At 38.0% G+C, this 20,005-nt stretch overlaps 1 protein-coding gene and 2 long non-coding RNA genes across 3 annotated transcripts; 2 read left to right on the top strand and 1 right to left on the bottom strand.

The window, feature by feature from the left end:
* Positions 1 to 1,108: 1,108 nt before the first annotated feature.
* galnt5 (polypeptide N-acetylgalactosaminyltransferase 5) lies at positions 1,109 to 7,864 on the bottom strand. The gene is made up of 10 exons (XM_014997091.2): positions 6,544 to 7,864; positions 6,297 to 6,463; positions 6,038 to 6,157; positions 4,419 to 4,554; positions 4,185 to 4,304; positions 3,390 to 3,507; positions 2,962 to 3,291; positions 2,713 to 2,793; positions 1,822 to 1,974; positions 1,109 to 1,729 (listed from the first exon to the last, which is right to left on the bottom strand). The coding sequence occupies exons 1-10, from the start codon at positions 7,515 to 7,517 to the stop codon at positions 1,589 to 1,591; spliced, it is 2,340 nt and encodes a 779-aa protein (XP_014852577.2). The 5' UTR covers positions 7,518 to 7,864; the 3' UTR covers positions 1,109 to 1,588.
* A 6-nt stretch (positions 7,865 to 7,870) lies between these two features.
* LOC148160874 (uncharacterized) lies at positions 7,871 to 10,350 on the top strand. The gene is made up of 2 exons (XR_001419503.2): positions 7,871 to 8,060; positions 8,544 to 10,350. It is a non-coding gene; the product is annotated as an uncharacterized LOC148160874 (long non-coding RNA).
* A 4,104-nt stretch (positions 10,351 to 14,454) lies between these two features.
* Positions 14,455 to 19,551, top strand: LOC106923800 (uncharacterized). Its single transcript, XR_015761655.1, has 2 exons — positions 14,455 to 18,096; positions 18,637 to 19,551. It is a non-coding gene; the product is annotated as an uncharacterized LOC106923800 (long non-coding RNA).
* The last annotated feature ends 454 nt before the right edge of the window (positions 19,552 to 20,005 follow it).

Here is a 20,005-nt window from a genome sequence, read left to right on the forward strand (position 1 = left end):
ATACACATATGAACGGCACGCACGTTTCATAAAAGTTCAGATGCTACATCCTTTTTGTGGCCATTCAGAAGCTTCCGGCGTCAGTGTGGCATTTTGGCAGACATGGTTTAGCCTCTTTTAACCAGTTCGGATGCGGTTAGGATTGTCGTTCTGCTGAGACATTTAAGTCGTGTTTGAGTTTCAACTGTATGTTGATTTGATCAGGAATTAAGGATACTGGAGCTACACTTCTTCATTACCCATCAACTTTGTGCACAAACGATCTTACGGTATGATGCTGCCAACATCATGCTAGCCAGTGAATGGATCAGTATCAGGTGAAAGCCTCACCTCGACTCCTCCAAACATACTTTTGTGGAAAAAAAAAAATTACTCAGTCTTTGATCATAAAAACTTTTCTCCAGAAGATGTTTGGTGCCGATTTTGGAGCAGACGGTTCCCTCTAGGTCGACACCGCCTCAGATCGTTCTACTGTTAAACTGGCTTTACTCTGGACTATTACTCTTACGTTTGAGCCTGGGTGGTTCGTGAATGTCCAAGCCAACTTTCTTTCACTGGAGGAAGCAGTTCAGGTCAGATAGTTAAAATCTGGATGTAGATGTGTATGCCACAAAAACAAAAATCTTAAGCAGATTTAGCTAATGCAATGGCCTTGTAGACAAGGTATGAGCTGTGCTTAAAAGCCACAACTGAGGCAGGCAAACAACCAGTTCAAATATTTGAGTTAAGTATCTGGATAGCACGATACTACACACTACAGTTGACTTGAATAACACGTCCTAATAATACTTAGAAGAAAAACAAAATCAGATAATGTTTTAAAAGCCCACGTCAGTACAATATTTCTGCAGATATGTCATATTCACTGGATTTTGTAAGTATAAAGAGTGAAATTAAAATATGAATTGGAAGTTTTTTAAAGTACAGCTTCAATAACTTGCAAGAGTTGCACTGTGACATTTGTAGGAGTAAAATCTGTTCTATCCATCATCATCATGGCTAAAGACTAAACAAAATAAAGAATTCTAGCAAGATTTTTATGACTGTTTTATATTCATTATAAGATGCTTCTTCTATTAGTTTGGCCCAAAAGAGTTCAACAGTTGGATAAAATGTTTGCGTCACAACACAGGTTTATTTAGGCATCTGAACCAACACTCCCCCCTAGTGTTAGGAAAAGAAATCATACCATTGAGAGTTTTAAATCAAATCAAAAGGATAAGGCATTTAACCCCAAATAAGCAGCATATATTACACCACATCCTGTAACCCACACTTTTTTTAATGTAAAATAATAAATTCTTCATTTGTTATTCAGTCTATGAAGAAGCAAAATCTGAGGCACTATTAAACCATTAAACTGGGATTTTTTTTTCCACAGATCTCAATTTTAATCCCAGTTTTTTTTAAAAACACTCCCAGTGTGTTAAATGAGATTGCTATCCTCTAGCAACCAACCCACACCAGCTGAAGGATATTCATGCAAATTTCTTCCACTGAACCGCTTCAGTCAGTCCAGGTGTGACGGCTGGACCGCAGTTTACGCAGTAAAGCCACTAGATGTTTCCACAAAGTGTCGTTAAACTCGTCATTGGAGGTGGTAACGTGTAAACTCCCACTTTTGGAAGACGCTGCTGGGCTGACATGGACGCAGACGGACAGAGTCATCCCGAGGTTCCGCTTCTAGGCACATGTGGCTGGGAACAAACTCCGAGATGAGATGTTCCGTCTTTGCAAGCACAAAAGAGGAAGCACAATTAATAAACAAAGCAGTAAGTACGTCTTTAATTCCACTACAGCGGCAGTGTGCAGAGAACTTACTAGAGCCGAGTTGGAAGTTTTGTAGGACCAGCGGAGTTCACGTTTGGTGTTGTCACATGGCACCAAAGCGAAGCCACTTCCTGTGCTTTGGGCAGCAACACAGAGGTCCTGGTGTCGAATGCTCTTCAACCAGGTGTAATTAAATTGCTGATTCTGAAATACAAGGAATAAAAAGGGAAGAGTTAATGTGTAGTCAAAGTTCTTAAAACACCTTGGAGAAGTTTTGATAACATCTAAAATTTTTCTCACGTTACAAACTTCAGTGTATTTTATGTATTTGTGGTTCAGTATTCAAATATACACCTATTAGTGGGTTTCCAACTGCAAATTATTCACAAAGATTCACCTACTAGCCTATTTTCTGCACAGTTTATCCATAATGTTCGAAGAAGGGTATACATAAATGCATGATATGTTGTTTTTTTTATAAGAAATGTAACAAAAAAGTATAATTTTCTTATCTTTCATAATCATGCAACTATTTTGTGTTGTTCTATCTCATATGTTGAGAGTTGACACAGTAAAGAAGGTTTAATGGGTATAAATACTTTTTGCAAGGCAGTGTGATTATTGCACAATCCCAGTGCTGTACACCATGAAGACAATTAGTTACTAAGAAATGCCTCAATGAGGGTGCTCTGAATCCAAAAGCATCAGATTTAGAAAGCCTCTGTCTGTTGAACTCCACCCTTGTTTGTCATGGCTTTGTTCCCAGCTCAGACTCTGAATGCATTTGTGTAAGCCTGGATTCTCTTTTTGTTATGCTACGGCCACAAACTTGCAATTAATTCAAAAATATCTTCCCCTCAGAAAGATTACGAGTAAAAACTGCAAAAAACATTTTCTAAAATCTGCAGTAACATAAAGATCAAAGACAAAACAACTCTTTACCTGATTACTAAGATCACAGATCTCAAAGGACAACGAGTCTTTCTGCAGGGCGAGGCATTTTCTCAAGCCCCGATTGAAGACCTAGAAAATAAAATCAAACTTTCAGAGATATAAAACTGCAGTGCTGGAAAGATATTTTGATTATTTTGATGAAAAGGTCAACGGAACCCTCATGAAGCAAAGCAGCATAATCAGCTTCATCTGATAAAAACTTTACAAACAGCACTCTCTCTGAATTCAACTACATACCAGGCCCTCAGCTTTGACTGCGGGAGTATCCATGTCCGGAAACACGTTATCCAGGTACCACTTGAAGCTCTTGCATTTGAGCTTCTTCCTCAGCTCAATCTGTTCTGTGAGGTTGCCAATGTCAATGACCTTTTTATCCAGCAGGTGCTGGTACCCGTGGCCATAGAAAAGGTCTTTGTACTCGTCCAGCCAAACCTCGGCCACCCTCGCCAGGTTACGCTCCACTGTTTTCTGCCTGTCCTTCGGGAATTTGTAGGGATTCTGTCCTCGGAAAATGTGTCCCACGCGCGAGCAGGGGATGATCTCGATCTCTCCTCCGCACATCCAGATCTGTTTTAAAATGGCAACATTGTTCAAGCAGCTGGAGCCAAGTGGACAGAAATAGAGTGACCACAGTTCAGAGAGCCAAAAACAAAAGGGATTTTCACCTTGAATGAAATCTCCATGTTCTCTCCACCCCACACATCCAGACCAGGATCATAAGCGCCGAGCTCAAAGAAATACTTTTTGTCAATGGAAAAAAGGCCACCTGCCATAACTGGACACCTGAAAGATGAGATGGAGCCAAATGGTTTTCCTGCAGGAATCTTTTCAAGAAAACAGAGGAATTTCCTGGGGGTATTTCTTTACCCCCCCCCCCACCTCGCCCCCATTTTCAAATGCCTCTATAAAAGGATAAAAACAAAGTACATCTCCATAGATATCTAAGCATGGAGAAATCTTCATTTTGTTTCACAGAGCATCTGCTATAATAGTTTAGAATGATGTTAAATAAATTAGAGTGAAGGTGCTGTAAATCAGTGGTTATAATTGCACTGCTGAAAATAATTTTTCATTACATTTTTCATTAAAATTATGATGTTACTGTTTTCAGATGCCTGCCTCCTTTGTTGCCATAAATAAAGTTGTCCAGTGGTTGTGTTTGTAAATATCAACCAATATTACGGTTTACGCAAATTGTGAAGATTTACATACTAGAAAGCTGTTGTCGTGCACCTCGTCATTTTATTACTTTTCTTTTCAGAGCAGAAATACCAAAGAAGGCATTTACTGGTAATGGCTCTCTATGAAAATCAAGAAGCACACAACAAAAAGCAGAAGAGATGCAGACTTCTATTACCCTGATGAGAGTTCAGGGAAACAGAAGGATGTAAAACATGCCTAATAGGGCCAAAACTAAATGCGAAATATAAAGAACAGAAAGGCGTTGGTGAGGACGATACCTGATTGGATCTGTAACTTTCATGTTGTTCTTTTTAATGACATCCTCTGGTACTGGGCTCCAGCCAAACACCAAAGGCCATTTAAAAATCCCTCTTTGGAAGTTGTCGACGAGCATGTAACTGCGGATAATAAACACAAAGTCACACTTTTTACTGGGTCAAATACAAAAGATATTTCTTATTTAAATGCAGAGTATTGCTAATCTCAAATCCAATTTACGGTAAGTTAGTTACCTCATGTCCTTATCGCTGATGACTTCGATAACTGGACAAGGCACCTTCTTGCGATCCAGGTAGACTCTCTCCAGTAGCGGCTCCAGCCAGCCCACGTTACATTCAATATGGGAGTCAAGAAAGGTAAGAACCTCGCCTGCATTAAACGAAAACAAACACTTATTTTCAGTTAAAGTCAATATTGGCCTCTACGTAGTATTGATCTTGTTGATTTTCTGAATCTACCACTCATACCCACATCTTACAACTATGCAGAGGCAGCTTGGACAAATACATAAGGAAGTCTGCTTTGACAAGGTGACATGCCTTATGCCTTTGATGCATAAGGTGACATGCCTTATGCCTTTGATGCATAAGGTGACATGCCTTATGCCTTTGATGCATAAGGTGACATGCCTTATGCCTTTGATGCATAAGGTGACATGCCTTATGGATCAAAGGCATAAGGCATGTCACCTTGTGACATTCATTTATATGGTCCTATCCAATTTTAGCACATGAGAGACGTGTAGCTATTCTGTTCCTGCAAACATATGGTTGTGTGACTGCAGGTGATTTATGATCAGACAGCAATTCAATTAAAACCTCAATGTATTTTATTGGGATTTTATGCGACAGATCAACCCAAAGTAGTGCATAATTCAAGGAAAATGATACATCACCTTCAAAATGTCTTACATGACAATGCAGGTCTGTTCACCTAAACCAACAGGCCATGAGAAGAGAGCAGTAATCAGCAGCCAAGGAGTCGGTGGTAGCTCTGGAGGAGCAGCAGCAATGCAAACCTCAGGTGAGAGAGTGAGTAGACAGGGCAACTATTTGTTGTGCATGCTGCAAATCTGGTCTTTATGAAAGAATGGTAAAAAAAAAAGAAAAAAAGACATTGTTGAAAGAAAGCTAAAAAGAGGGAGGTTTTGCTTGCAGTTTGACCTAAGCCATGTAGAGAACACAGCCTGCGTTTCACAAAAAGTCTGCCACATGTGGTTAAACGAGATCAAAAATGAGACCGAATTTGAACTTTGTGACCTACATTCATAACGTGTGGCAGAGAACTGGGATGAGAACCTTCTAAAGGCACCATCCCCGACTGTGAAACAAAGCAGTGGCACCATGACGCTGTGGTGATGCTTTATTTAAGCAGGGTGAGCAGGATGCTGGTCACAGTTGATGGGAAGATGGATGAAAATAAACAGGACAAGCCACAAAGAAAACCTGTTTCAGGCTGCGAAAGACTTGAGACCTGAGATTCTCCTTCCTGCAGGACAATGGTCTTAATGCAGTCTAATCTGATGTTGCAATGTTTTCAATCTCAATTAGGTTGAGCTGTTTTGTAAAGTTTATACAAAACTTTAAGCCTCTAGTTATGCAAAGCCGGTATTCAGGAGGATGCATGTCACACTTTTTTCAGATTGTACACAGTTCTGCTCTATTTTGTGTTGGCCAATCACATAAAGTGCTGGTAAAATGTGCTGAAGTTTGTGGTTTTAATGTGACAAAAAGTCTAGGATTATGAACAATTTAATCTCAAACTCCCCTTAGTTGTGATAATGACGTGTAACTGTTTTGATTAAACCTTAAAGTTAGAAAAAATATTCTCATCAACGACGTAGCATCTTTACCTTTGGCAACTGCTGCTCCAGCCAGTCTCGCTCGGATCAGGCCCTGTCGCTCCCTTAGACGAATGATTCGCACTTTGGGAAACTGTGACATGTACTCATCCAGCTGCTTCTTCAGATAGTCTAAAAAAATCGTCAGTGTGAAGTAAGATCCAAGGACGAATGTTACACTAAATGCAGGAAATTTATTTTAAAAAGTGCTGAAATGCTTATTGTTGTGAGAGTAAATTTGATAGATTATAGTTAGCGGTGAAGGTCTTACCTTTAGTACTGGCATCATCAACCAGGATAATCTCCTTGAGGAGGTGTGGTGGAGATCTGTTGAGAACACTGTGGACAGAGCGAAGGAGAGTGGACCACACCTCGTCCACAAAGCAGAAAATCACAGTGGTGGTGGGCAAATCGTCATGGACCAGATTCTGTGCACACCTGGAAACCGAACAAACGACTCAGATGGAGCCGGCAGGGCCGTTTTTCAGTTGAAATGCCGGACAGAACAGAGTACTCACGTTTCCGGCCTGGTGTCGGGAACGCCACGGTCCACTGGGATCTGGTCGCTGAGGTAGACGTTGAAGTGGCCCTCGTTCCATCTCTTCATCACCTCTGCGTTTTTACTACCCGGAAGGATCACCGCCTGGCCGAACTGGCCGACAGCATTGGGGTCTCTGGGGGCCTGGGTCGCGTCCAGAGAAAGCACTTTGTGGACGCCTGGTTTCCTGACGGCGCTGGAGTTGTACCCTGCTTGCAGGTTGATCTTTGGCTTCACGTCCTCCTTCCCGTTAACATCCTTGACGGGTGTTTGCTGAGATATTGTCTTAACAGGGTGTGCCTCCTCTGCCGTAGGATGACTCACTTTTATTCCATTCTTAATTAGATCCTTCTCAGCCTTTTCGTCCGCCTTTAATTCCTTCTCTTTTAAAGGTTTGTGTGCAAATTGAGCAGATTTATTAAGTTCTGTCTTTAAAACTGGCTTGTTTGTCTCAACAGCTGGTTGCACTTGAGTCACACTGGCCACTGCTACGTTTAAATCCAAGTTCACTGCCTTCTTCTTAGGAAGGCTTTCTCCATTGTTTTGGTTAGATAAAGCAGATTTAGAGTTGTCACTTTTGAAATCGCGACCTTCCTGTCTCTGATTAGATTGCTTGACCTCAAACTTTGGATTCAGTTTATGTCTATAGATGTGGTCCAGATTGAGGTTGGGGCTCTGCTGTATATTCCCAGGACGTGTCACCCTCTGCACTGGGTGTCTGAACCCCCTCCTTTTTGCCTGCGTGACCACAATATGTTGCTGTTGATGCTGCTGTTTCTTCATCATCATGATCTCCTTCTCTCGGATCACCCTCTCTTTCACCAACTGGCTGTTCACGTCGTTTATGGACATGCGAAGAGCTGCCATGTCAAACAGCAGCCAAATCACTGAAGCAACAAACACGAAGGCGAGCACCCTCCCACTGCCCCGCAGGTATCTTCTAACCTTCATCATTTTCAGGTGTCTGATAGCAAACCTACATGTGTTAAAGTGTCATTCTTGAAATGAAACACTTCTGTGCAAACTTTGAGGAAGTTACGTGCCTGCGTGGCATGTATATCACGGAGAACCGGGAGCAGCCAGAGCTATCAGTCAAGACATCCAGCAGAGTCTGACAACAGTCAGGCGACACAAAGTGGGTTTAATCCCTCCATACAGTCCCGCTCCTGTCACGTCCAGCCACCCGGAAACGTCATATCCAAGACGAAAGATTCAACAAATCGGTCCAAGTTAGTAAAAACTCACCTAAAAAAGTCTTCTGTAGCGACGACTTGCCGACTCACAACTTCTTTAACAGACACATATTTTTGTATGAGGACGTAGCAACTGAGTTTTACTTTGTCAGTGCTCTGATTGGACGAGATATCAGGGAAGTCTGGCCTCCAAGATCCTGGAAAATATCCGGAGAAAGGTGGAAGGACACAGGAAGCGCGGTGTTGCTCCTTCAGCGTAAAACTCACCGTGTTTAACTTAAAGGCACAGTTCATGATTTTTGAGGTGAGTTTCTATGAAATGCAGTAATATATTACGTACAGTCGATAGCTATCGTGGTGTCTTCCTGATTTGTTTGACACGGAGGCTGAAGCTAATAGCTATTAGCTAACCCCTGGTGTCTTGACTGACACCAATGACTGTCCTTCAAAAAGTTTGAAAGACAATGACTGTTAAAGCATTTACCTGGTAAGTGCTTTGACCAAATTTTTAGTTAATCTTAAATCTTTTTCATTTAATATGACAGTTACACCGTTTTGAAATAACTAAACAGAGGCCTAGACTGCAGGTAAAATTTTAGTTGCTCAGTTTAGCAAACCACCACTTCCAAAACCATAATCACTCATGAATTTAAAAGCTCTAACACAACTGTTATTTTAATAATTGGTATTTTTACACAGATCTCCCTGTAAAAATTGTTGTGTTTTATTAACTCGTTTACTCTATCACTCATGTTTAATGACCTAATACAGCAATTCTGCTTTTCAGGAAAATGAATATATGACAACTTCTTGGTGACGAGGAGTCAGAATTTAGCAACAGCCGTAAAACCTTCATTTCAAAGTGCACAGGTAAGATTATTCAGTCAGTGTACATAGCTCATGTTTAATTAAAACTTTTAATTAATTGAAATTGATTTGGTCAGAAATGCATTTTGTTTTTCTGTCAGAAGCAGAAGCAGAAGGAAGGAATGTGTTCACTGTAGAAGATCAATTTATCAAAATCGAAGGCATTTAAAGTCTTTATTTGAATACAATTTTGCATGTTTTACATTTAGAAATGTTCTGCTGCTGCACTTACAACTTAAACATATTTTATTATGCCAGTTAACTACATCTTGTTCCTGCTTTCATCTCTGTTTTTCAAAATATTAACTGATATAAACAATATGAAAAAGGAAAAAAGAAAGATAATGCAATCAAATGCACCTTATCTAACTGGAAACCGTTGACTGATTTTGCAAAAGAGTCATTTTCTATACACCACACTTTTTATGCTCATTTATCAAGTGTGATGGAGGTTGGATTTATTTTTATTTTATTTTATTTTTATATAAAGTTATCTTAATTTGAAAGTCTTAACCGGAAGCACTTTGACATTTCAAACGTTTGCCTCACCTTCACATTTAGAACAACCCACCAGCCATAAATCACCGGTGTAAATTTTTATAGTAGGTTGGCCACCGCGCGTAACACATCCTGGTCTAGGTGGAGTATTAACAAAGGAAAGGTCTCTCTTAGTCACTTAACTAACCAGACTTTATGCAGTTGAAAACAATGCCTGTATGCTTTTCCTGACATGAAAGTGTGGATGTGCGTAATACGTTTAAAACATTTTTATAGACAATGACAACTGAGTTTCTCTTCTTTTCTATAGAACAGGTTGAACCTGCTCAAACAAGTACACTACTCAACATGTAGAATAACCAGAAGAACCACTGGGATAATATTATGGTAGACTATGTGAAGTATGAATAAATAAATAAAATAATAAAAGTAACCGTCAAACGCTGCGGACTTTTCACTGATGGTTTAACACTTAGATTCCATTTAATTGATCAAATTTTAATTATTATTTTACAAATGATCTGAAACATTTTTTTTTAATAATAGTAAATAGTTTAGACCTTCAGTAATAAATACAGTTATGTATCTAAACACAGCAATTTATCAACTATATCAAGTGAAAGGAGAGCAATAACTTCAAAAATATTACTAGAGAAAAATAAACTATCAAATAAAAAGGCAGTAGGAAAAATGTCAACAAAAAGAAATAAATTGAATTACAAGATGGCATGGTATATTGTGTAATAACAACAGCACGGTCTTTATAACAGAAAATCTAACTATTGTCTTGTATGGATTTATTCATATTTACATAAACACATTTCAGAAAACTGTGACGTGTTTATAAGTTTATAAGTTAGCATTGTAAACAATTGGGTAAAAACAAGAGCAATACAAGAGTTTTAAAAGTAACAAAGTACTTTTACAACTTAAAATATGACTTATAGTACTAACAATCGTGATATTGTTTAAAACTGCTATTTTGAACACGTAAGAGAGAGAGTTGGAGATGTATGTGTTTTAGATGGAAAGGAATTCCAGAGATGGGGGCAGATTGGCTGGAGACGCTTGCCTCCATGGTAGCAAGACAAAAAATGGGAAAAGTAAGATGAATAGAAGATGAAGATCCAAATCTACATGTAGGTGTGTTAATGTGCAAAAAATCAGACATACAAGGAACAATGCAAATACTGGCATCCAGGTTTTGAGTTCTATTAGGCAGTTGCAAAGGGAGTTGGGAAAAAGAGTGGACATAGGTTAATTAAAAACATACATCTGGGTGTCAGCGATGGGAATGAACACTGTAGATGTGAAGAAAACCAAGGAGGGAGTTAAAAAGCTATGTTGGCTCTAGACACGCCAGATCTGACTGGGAAGGGCTTTGACTAGAAGGATCCAGTGACTCCACAAAGATATTTCAATTATTTTCTGGGTGTGTTGCTAAAACCCTGAGAATTTTAAGGTGTAGTCTGTACAAAGTGTGTGACCTACTATCAGTTCAAACTCTATATATAATCAACACTAAGAAGCATGCAAAAACAGAGAAGTGGTAAATAGTTTATGTTTTACCAGATTTATCAAAAAATAAAAAATAAAAAGTTTTTGAGCTTCTTTTAGCCATTTACCAATTTAATTATGTAAAATTAGGAGGAAAGTAAATCTTTTTTTTTTTTAAATACCATGCTTTTAAAGTAATTCAAGTCATGGAAAATAATAACTCTTGGTTCCCATTTCAGTCCAAAATATAGGTCAGTCAGCTTCATATACTCCTTGGATAAGCATTTAGGTTGATTAGGATTCTGTGACTACACCAGTTCTGCATTGTGCAGATTCCCACGTAGAGTCCCATTAGTAAAACCTGTGTTACTGCAGCCATTAGGCAGTGATTAGTGGAGGCAACGACAGGTTTTCCTCTTCATCAACAGGCCTCTCTTGGGAGAACCAGTGGCTCCATCCAGCCTATTAATAGTCCCCAACATGAGGAGGGAGGGGAGTGGTACCTCCCATGGTGCCTGCCCTTAACCACACTACACACACTTTCATTAGCGTGTTAGCTAAATGATTGGCCTCAGGATAGCCCCCAAGCCCTGTAACGTACCCACAGGCTTCCTGGTCAATTTATTCATTTATTCACTGATTTCAGCATTCACACTCTTCGTGGTATAATATGGTAGATTTGGCTGGGGGTTTTTTATACAGAAAACTGAATGGAGTGTTTGTGTTGGAAACACAGGCTAATATCGAGGTGACATTAGAATGAACACCAGGCTCCTTTCATAGGGATTATACATTAAAAGATAAATGAGTGAAACAAACCAGTACATGCAAAACAAGTGTAAAAAAATGGCTGTGAGGAATGTTTTTGGTAACGTTTTATTTTGGTAATTTAAGTAGTAAGGACGATTCTAATATCAACTCTTGTCTTACTCCCAATTTTTTTTAACATCTTACAACCATTAATCAAGCTATGGGTACCAATGAGATGAGGTTTTAAAACTTACTGAGTGATTATTGTTCAACTAAGTTATTACTGAAAGGTTTAATTGTGATTGTTGACCTCAGAGCAACAGATTGACTATTTGGGATGAGTGTTTAAAATGTTGTTAGAGGAAATCCCTTCTTGTATTTAAAATACCGTAGTGATTTGCATGTAAATGCTTGCCTAACAGGCTCTGTCATGCTAACTGCTCCCAGCTTCAACTTTCAGCTATCAGTGAGTCATCTTGGCTAAAAAAAGTTAATAAAAGGTGCATTAAAAACTATCATGAGCTCTGCAATCAAAAATAATAACTCAAAATGAAATCCCATGCATACATTCTGTTGATAGTAGGATGTGTAAAAATGAGTTGAATGTAGTAACATGATATCTTTGGGACATGCTAATTAAAATTACATCATTCGGTCGGTGCAATTTACATAGAGGTCATGTTGTGCTAATATGGCGCACGTAGAAACAGCCGGCTCGCAACAATATGGTTTGGTCTGACCCACTGACATTTCAGCACCAAATTATGCACATTGTGCGAATTAAATTAATTAGGGAATTCATTAAGAAATATGGCTTGCGGAAACGAGTGTAATATTTAGTTATGTGATGTAATTTTCTTTCATTGTTAATACTAATTTGTTTCATAACACTTCCTGAGGTTAGTCGCCCACCCTGTATTAACTGTGATGTATGTAATTTGTTAGCCGTTTAATTAATTGTGATTAGAATTAGTGGATGTGCAGCTTGTTTTGACAGATGGTCCCCATCAGTGAGACCTTTGCGCAATTAAATTCTGATTTCTTTCCGTTATGTGCTGAAGTTGGGCTAGAAAATATGCGGCACGTTTAGAAGCTTCACACAAAGAACAATTATTGCAATTTAACCAATAAAGGAAAACATCCAAACACATTGGATTCATTGCATGCGGTCTCTGCTAGTTTCCCACTTAGTGATGCTGGTTAATTGTAGCTATTAGATATAATAATTACATCCTCATATTATTACTCTTCTTCAGAAAACAAGAGACCTATAAAATCTTTACTGATTGCTTCACATTTTTTTTCCACACTTAATTATTTTACCCACTAATATATTCACCTAATTAATTTCTGCTATATTTTTATTATTATTATGTTATTTGACGCCCTCTTTAAAATCCCATGCATTCCTTCAGCTTTGATTTGTAATGAGGTAAAACCTGTTTGGACTAAGCGTTGATATAGTAGCGCTTGTCCACAAGATGGCGCTTTAGCTCTGTTCATATAATAACATCTAACACAAAGGAAAATCTTTAAGTTATAGAAAGAATAAGTAAGAAGGATTAAAAGATCATACAATTTTTTTGCGAAAGCATTCATGCTATTTAAAATGAAAATGTGGAATTTAAATCAATCCACAACATCTGTAAATTACCTGATATCGTTGTATTTCTGTCTGGGTTCAGGTTTTGCATCAAACTATCTGTGATTATATAACAGGGGTGCAGGTGCATTGTTTCATAATATTGCATGAAGCCCCAGTGGTTACATCCAGGATGTTTTATGAATCCTTATTGTTCTTTACTGCTGCATTTAGCAAATTTAAGATTATTATTTTCACTCATTCTAATTTTTGTTCTGTTTTTTATTTAAACCCACAGGGACCTGTTATAGGAATCATTATAGTGTCTATTGGCATATAATTATAAAACCAAAACAGTGTTTGCCAATGCTCAGAGAAAGAAAATAGAGAAACAGCACAGTAATTTGCTCAAGGTTCTCTTTATATGCACTGTACACAGGGCTAAAAGCACACATGGACAACAATAACAATTGTATACAGAAATCAGAATCTTCCAATTTCCCCTGATTGACTGTGAATGGCGTTTGGCAGGTTAAATATTGAAAAAATCAAATTATGTTGTCCTGTTCATTAAAGGCTTTGAAACGAAGAACTCCTGTTATTTTTGGTCTTTTAGCACATGAACCAACAGTGAATAATTAAATGCACTTTGCATTTGGGTTTCATAAAAGCTGAAGTTAGGGTGTATACTTTGATGCCTATGGGGACGATCTTGTAGATTTTGCATTTAAATTTTTAATAAATTGTTGATTACAGAAATTTAAAATACTTATTTTTCACATTTTTTAAAGTTTGAAGACAATAACTAGGAAATTACGACAGAGCCTAGTGGCAGAGCTATGAGGAAAATAAAATCTGTTTGTTGATGGAAAGGAAAAAAACAAGAAAAACAGAGACATTGAAATCTCTAATTTCCTCCTTGATAATCAAGTCAAATACTAAATGATATTTTATAGTTTTTCCCCTATTCCTTAAATTCATGCAAACCTATAAACTCCTAGGATTTCATGTTTATAAACGCAAAATCCAACAATATGTATAATAAGTTGATAATATGTTGATATTATACATATTGTTTATTTTCCTTTAATTTAATTTATAAACAGTTTTATTGTAAACATATAGTTTGAGGTATAATTGGGGATGATTTAGTTATTTACTTTTACTATTGTCCAAAATCCTTACACAGTGCTATTTCTCCTTTCACTGTTATTGTCCTAACAAAACAAACAAACAAACAAACAAAAAAAATAGGAAACATCAGCTCTGACCTGAAGGACAAATTAAAATTGGTATCGATTAGAAAAAAAAAACTTCTCTTAGTGCATCTCTAATTCTAGACTTAAATAAGAATCTTGAATGAAAATAAATAGCTAATTCATGTTTTTTTAATCTTTAAAATGTTCTGTACATTAAGCCAGTTATTTCATCAGATTGAACAAAGCATCTGTGTAACTCTGTACATCTGCACCTTTCATCTTTTTTTTTTTTTTTTCAGGTGACATGAAGGTGATACGTATTTGGCTCCCAGTGGATATGACTTAATGTCTGACATAAAAAATAACTACATAATTTGTCTCAATCCAGAGGGCTGACTTGGCATGGACGGCTACGGTCCTAAATGTCACCCTGTAATGAGATCTGGCCAAAGGTACACAGTTAGGACAGTGCCCGCTGGCACCTGTGATGCCCACTGGCGGGTTTCTTACCCCACAGCCATTTGGACAACCCCAGTTTCCTTTGTGCACACTGACGTACATGATTTGCATCCAAACAAAAAGTTTCAGTGTTGTCAAGTTTTATTTTCACTTTGCCAATCGAATCATGCAGAAGCAAGAATATATTGTTGCACAAAAGCAAAGCAGAAAATTGTGAGCTACAAATCACAATTACTAGGATAAAAAATGAATACTACGGACAGATTTACAGATCAAGGCAAGACTTTACAAAGATGATACATGCAGATATAAACTGTAGTTTCACGCTTTTGTGATTCACCATTAAAATCCCCCTGATGTCTTAAGCTATACATGACTAAGATCTTCATGAGCTGAAAAATTGCAGTGACCACATAACACTCAGAATTATTCACCAAGAGGCTATCTTCCTAGATGGAAGCAGGAAGACTTTCAGTTTTGAGGAACTTGACTTCTTTTGTTTGACTGCTTTGGGACCTATTGGCGACACACTGCGTTTATTATCTAACAAAGACGCAGGAGATGAGGGAACGTTGTATCTAAATTAACTTTTTCTATTTCCCGGTGAATGAAATCAATTCCATCCCTTTATGTTACTTTTCATCTGCCTTTTGTCTTGTTGCGGAATCTTTTCTCTTTCTCTCTCATTCATCTGTTTTGCCCTTTCCTTGATCTGATAGCATTAAACATATAATTAAGTCATAAAGGAGGGGACTGATGAGTGTAGCAGATGGTAATTGCGTCCTACATTTGAATGAAATGATATGCATTGCTACAATTTACAGCCTTCGCCTCATATTTTATTCAGCAACCTTTTATCTCTTTTCCCGCAGAATTATTCTGCAATAAATTTAGACATCTTATCAATAGCTGGAGTGATAGTGGCAGAAACACGAGAAAAATGAGCCTCAGCCGTTTTCTGCTGTTTAAAATAATTTTCCATAATAAAGGAGCTATCAGAGTCGCTCCATCACTGTAGTGGAGGTGGATGTTCCTGCTGCTGATGAGGCTGCTGTTGGTTTGTGGACAATCTGTCACTCTCCTGTTTGTCTACAGAAATGTAAAAGGACAGACCGAAATTGTTTTTGTGATGTTCAGGGTATGAATTTCACACAGCATAAATAACCAGACGGAACTTACTCAAGATGATAAGAAGTTTTTACACTTTATTTCCTAAACACAAATACTCTACACAGATATGTAAGCTATTAGGTGTTTGATGCTGTTAATACTGCTATTTTAATTGCTGTAACAGAATAATAGAAAATGGAGTTTAACTTTACGGTTGAACTCCTGAACTCCTTTTTCCACCATGTAGAGTGGACCACAACAGAACTTCATATTTAGTAACATTTAACCTTATCTAAAAATGTTTTTCACTCAGATTTATAATGACAAATGTACAGAAAACATTTGGAGTTTTTTTTGTAACTATATTAAAAATGGAAAGTGGAAAAAAACCCCACATATGCTAATATTCACAGTCTTTACTCAACACTTTCTTGAAATGCATTTGAGGCATCTTGCCTAATAGACTCAACATCAATAGATATATTTTTTAAGGCTAATTCAGCTTCACCAACCTCTTTCTGCCTTTCTTTTTTGTTGTCCATCCATCCATCCATCCATCCATCCATCCATCCATCCATCCATCCATCCATCCATCCATCCATCCATCCATCCATCCATCCATCCATCCATCCATCCATCCATCCATCCATCCATCCATCCATCCATCCATCCATCCATCCATTCTAGCCAATTTTTTTAACCATGGCTCTTACGTTTGAATACAAATTGAACAACTCACAATAATCACCAATTCCCACTTGCAGTATTCTGACTAGGTATTAATCCTTGAAAGGTTGCAGATTCTGGTCTCTGTCTCTAGCAGTCACTGGGGGAGAGGTACTGCTGTCCAGTACATGGTGGGCAGGTCAGATCTTGTGCTAATATGGTTTGTTTAAAGGAAACAGTTGACTCTAGTCAGGCACTTTGCTTTTTATTTTGACCCTAGATAGGATTAACTGTATTTCAGCAAATAATCTCAAATAATAAAGTCAGCAAGTTTTATTGTTGCTCCTATAATTTTCCAAGTGCAATTTGCCCTCAAAAGTGGGGTCTAAGATGAAGCACCAATCCTTTACTTTGTTATCCAACTTCCACATGAATCCCTCCTCCATGCGATCATTTGCACGTTCAGTAATTCTTCATGAAAAACTTCTCTCCTGTAGTGGCAGCAAGCAGAACAGTTGAGTGGAGCTCTGCCAGAAGACGGTTTTTGTTCCACTGACATGCTTTCCTTTCACCGGTCCCTGGTGAAGTGCTGGACTCCACTGATATTTGAGAACTGGTTACGGGGGTGATATAGGTTTAATTCTCATGTTCCCTCCAACCTGCCAAGAACAGGCACTCCATGCCAGCTGGAAGGCTTTCGCATGTAGACGATAGCGAGGGTTGGGAGTGGAAATGGGCGGGGGGGGGGGGGGGTTGTATTAGCAAGGTCTGAAGAGATATACAGTACAAACGGAAGTGGCACTAGACCTTGAACGTGCAACAGAAGTGTTTTTTTTCACATTAGTACACACCCCAGGCTCTTAGCTTTTTGCCATGATGCAGGTCCATTGCCTTTAAGTATAAGTGCTTATGTTTGGTCACCTTTTTTTTTTTTTTTTACAGCCGTTAGAGCCTGAAAGGAATCTACCCGGCGTGACCCAACTGTATTTACTGACACCTCTCGAGTTTCCACTTGCTGGTAATAGACTGGAAAACACAGATAATATGTTTGATCGATCAACATGAACATATTTCATTTTGCTGGGATCAATAACAGTTTATAGTTGACAGAGCCCAAAGAACTAGTTTTATTTGTGCTTTTTGATTGAAGTTGTCTTGCTGAGCCGGCAGAGTGAGGCACTGCAGACCAGGCCCATGTGGCAGGCATGGACTCTTCTGTTCTATTATTGCCTGCAATCTGTATTTAAAACTAATATCAGTGTGTGCTGCATGGCTCGGGGCGAAAAGCACCAAACCAATCTGCTATACAGCATGTGTTTGTTTTCGGTTCCTTGTGATGGGAATTAGAATGTGAAAAATAACAATTCCCGTACATTTTTCACAGCTATCCATTTTTTCATTTGAGGGTGTAATGATTAGATTTCTTTTTTTGTATTACGTTTTCACCATGTTCGAAACATAATAGAAAAGTGATGTGAAACCGAAGGGAAAACGAGGAAATTAACTGATGTGCAGGGGAAAGACGTTTCTGAGGCTCAACCTTTTGCAGTTTTCTTCATGTTTCTGCTTTTCATGATCATGCTCCGTGGAACACCCTGCAGACATGGAGCCTTTGCTCTGTGTCATACGGTTCCTGGCCCGGCTGCTACCTTCTGCACACACAGACAAAACAGCATGAGATGGGAAGTCCACATGGATAACCATTTACTACGGTAGGTGTTGCTTCGGGCAAGTTCTATTCAGGGGGAATTCACTGTGTGTACACTGGTGTTACGGCAATAACCTTCTTATAGAGGTGCTTACCCAAACCTCTCTCCTTCAGAACAGTAAGTGGATTCATATTAAACACAATTTAAAACAGTTTACAAAATTTGTAAAAAGAAAAAGAATTTATATTTGTTTTGGAGTTGTATAAGTTATTGTCATCGACTGGATGGGATGTAGTTTTTTCAACTTAACTCAGCAAATATTTTGACTTTCTTTCACCAACTAATACATTAGAATAATTCAGACATGCATGCATAATTTTGAAAGATTGTTGAGATGGCAAGAAATGTACAATATGTAGTGAGTGGATTTGGTATTCCTGTATTTCAATCTTTAAAGTAGAAAAAAAATCTTCTAAGTGAATTTTTTTTTAACTTTTGATTAGAATACTAATATCAGTATAAGCTCTTTCAACTCTCAAACCAAGAAAAGTAAAATTCTCTGGTCTGATGTGACTAAGATTGAACCCTTTGTTTGGATTCTAGGAGGAAACCAGGCACAGCTCCTCAGCAGGCCAATACCATCGCCACAGCAAAGCATGGTAGTGGCAGCATCATGCTATAGAGATGGTTTGCTGGTGCAGTAACTGGCAGACCAGTCAGGATAGAGAAAAAGATGGCAGTGTGCAAAGACACCCTGTATGTAAACTTGCACCACAGCGACCTTGACCTCAGACTGGGGGCACAGTTTAGTTTTCAGCAGAACAACGACCCAAAGGGTGTTGCTAAGATCTCTGAGTGTCTTCAGAACAGTATTTTGAGGAAACAGATTTAATTTATTCAATTTGGAATAAAGGTTTAACATAACAAAATGTGGAGAAAGTTTTAAGTTGTATGATGTAGCTACCAGATTCAAGTTTCAAGCTCTGATGTAAATGGATCATCTAATAATTTATGCTGTTAATTGACAAGCAAGCTTCTGAGCTTGGGTTCACAGCTCACTGGGAAATGCAACGTTTTTCCTTTTCATGGCTTTCTTTATTGTTCTCCATCTAGTTGGAGCTCATATTTTTTTTTGTCGTTTCTTACTGCAAGAATATCAAAGTTGTTTTTGCATTTTTTCAGTGTACATAAAGGCAATAATTTTCTATGAAGTTTATTTCTAATCATTATGTGTCTTATTACATTAAAAAAAGTTAGCCTCATTGACATGTTAACAGCTGCATTTTTATAGGAAGGCAACTTTAAAGTGTATTGACAACAACAGACCTTGTTGTTCAAAAGCTATACAGAAATGACTCATGCTATAACAATGGGTGACAAGTCCTGTATTTACAGAATGTGGCCATAATTGTCCTGTAAGTATGTGTAATGAGCAGCTCATCAGACATCCATTTTGGTTGAAGCAAATCCACTGTCTGCGTGAATCAAGTGTGGATAAAAATATTAGCATAAAAGACATATCTATCTTAGACTTTTTTCTTTTTCCACTTTTACTGATTTTAGTGTCATCATAAGTGTCTAAGCCAATTCAGTCTTTTTAAATAGAAGTTGTGTAGCTACCATTTTGCCTGTGGGGATAGAAAGATACTTGGTTTGTATACTGGTCTGCGTGGAATACTTTTTGTCAGATAAATGCAGCCAAAAATAGGTAAAAAAAGAACATACCGTGTCACTAGTGATGGTGTGGCAGCCATTTCTGCTTTTAGAGTATTAAGGCTAATTAGCAATATGTAGGGCTTATATTTTTTATATATCTTAAAACAGGCTTCTTTACGTGTTTTTGAAGTTTTAAACTCCCAAGTGGTTTAAAACGGGGCTAAAAAAAAAAAAATCCTTCCAAAGATGGGTCAAGAATGAAAATGTCAAATTTTACATATTTATAAATAAATAAATAAAAACACAAAATTTCAAA

This window comes from Poecilia mexicana, unplaced genomic scaffold (assembly GCF_051168715.1).
Source record: "Poecilia mexicana isolate PSO_F unplaced genomic scaffold, ASM5116871v1 scaffold_2, whole genome shotgun sequence".
NCBI lineage: Eukaryota > Metazoa > Chordata > Actinopteri > Cyprinodontiformes > Poeciliidae > Poecilia > Poecilia mexicana.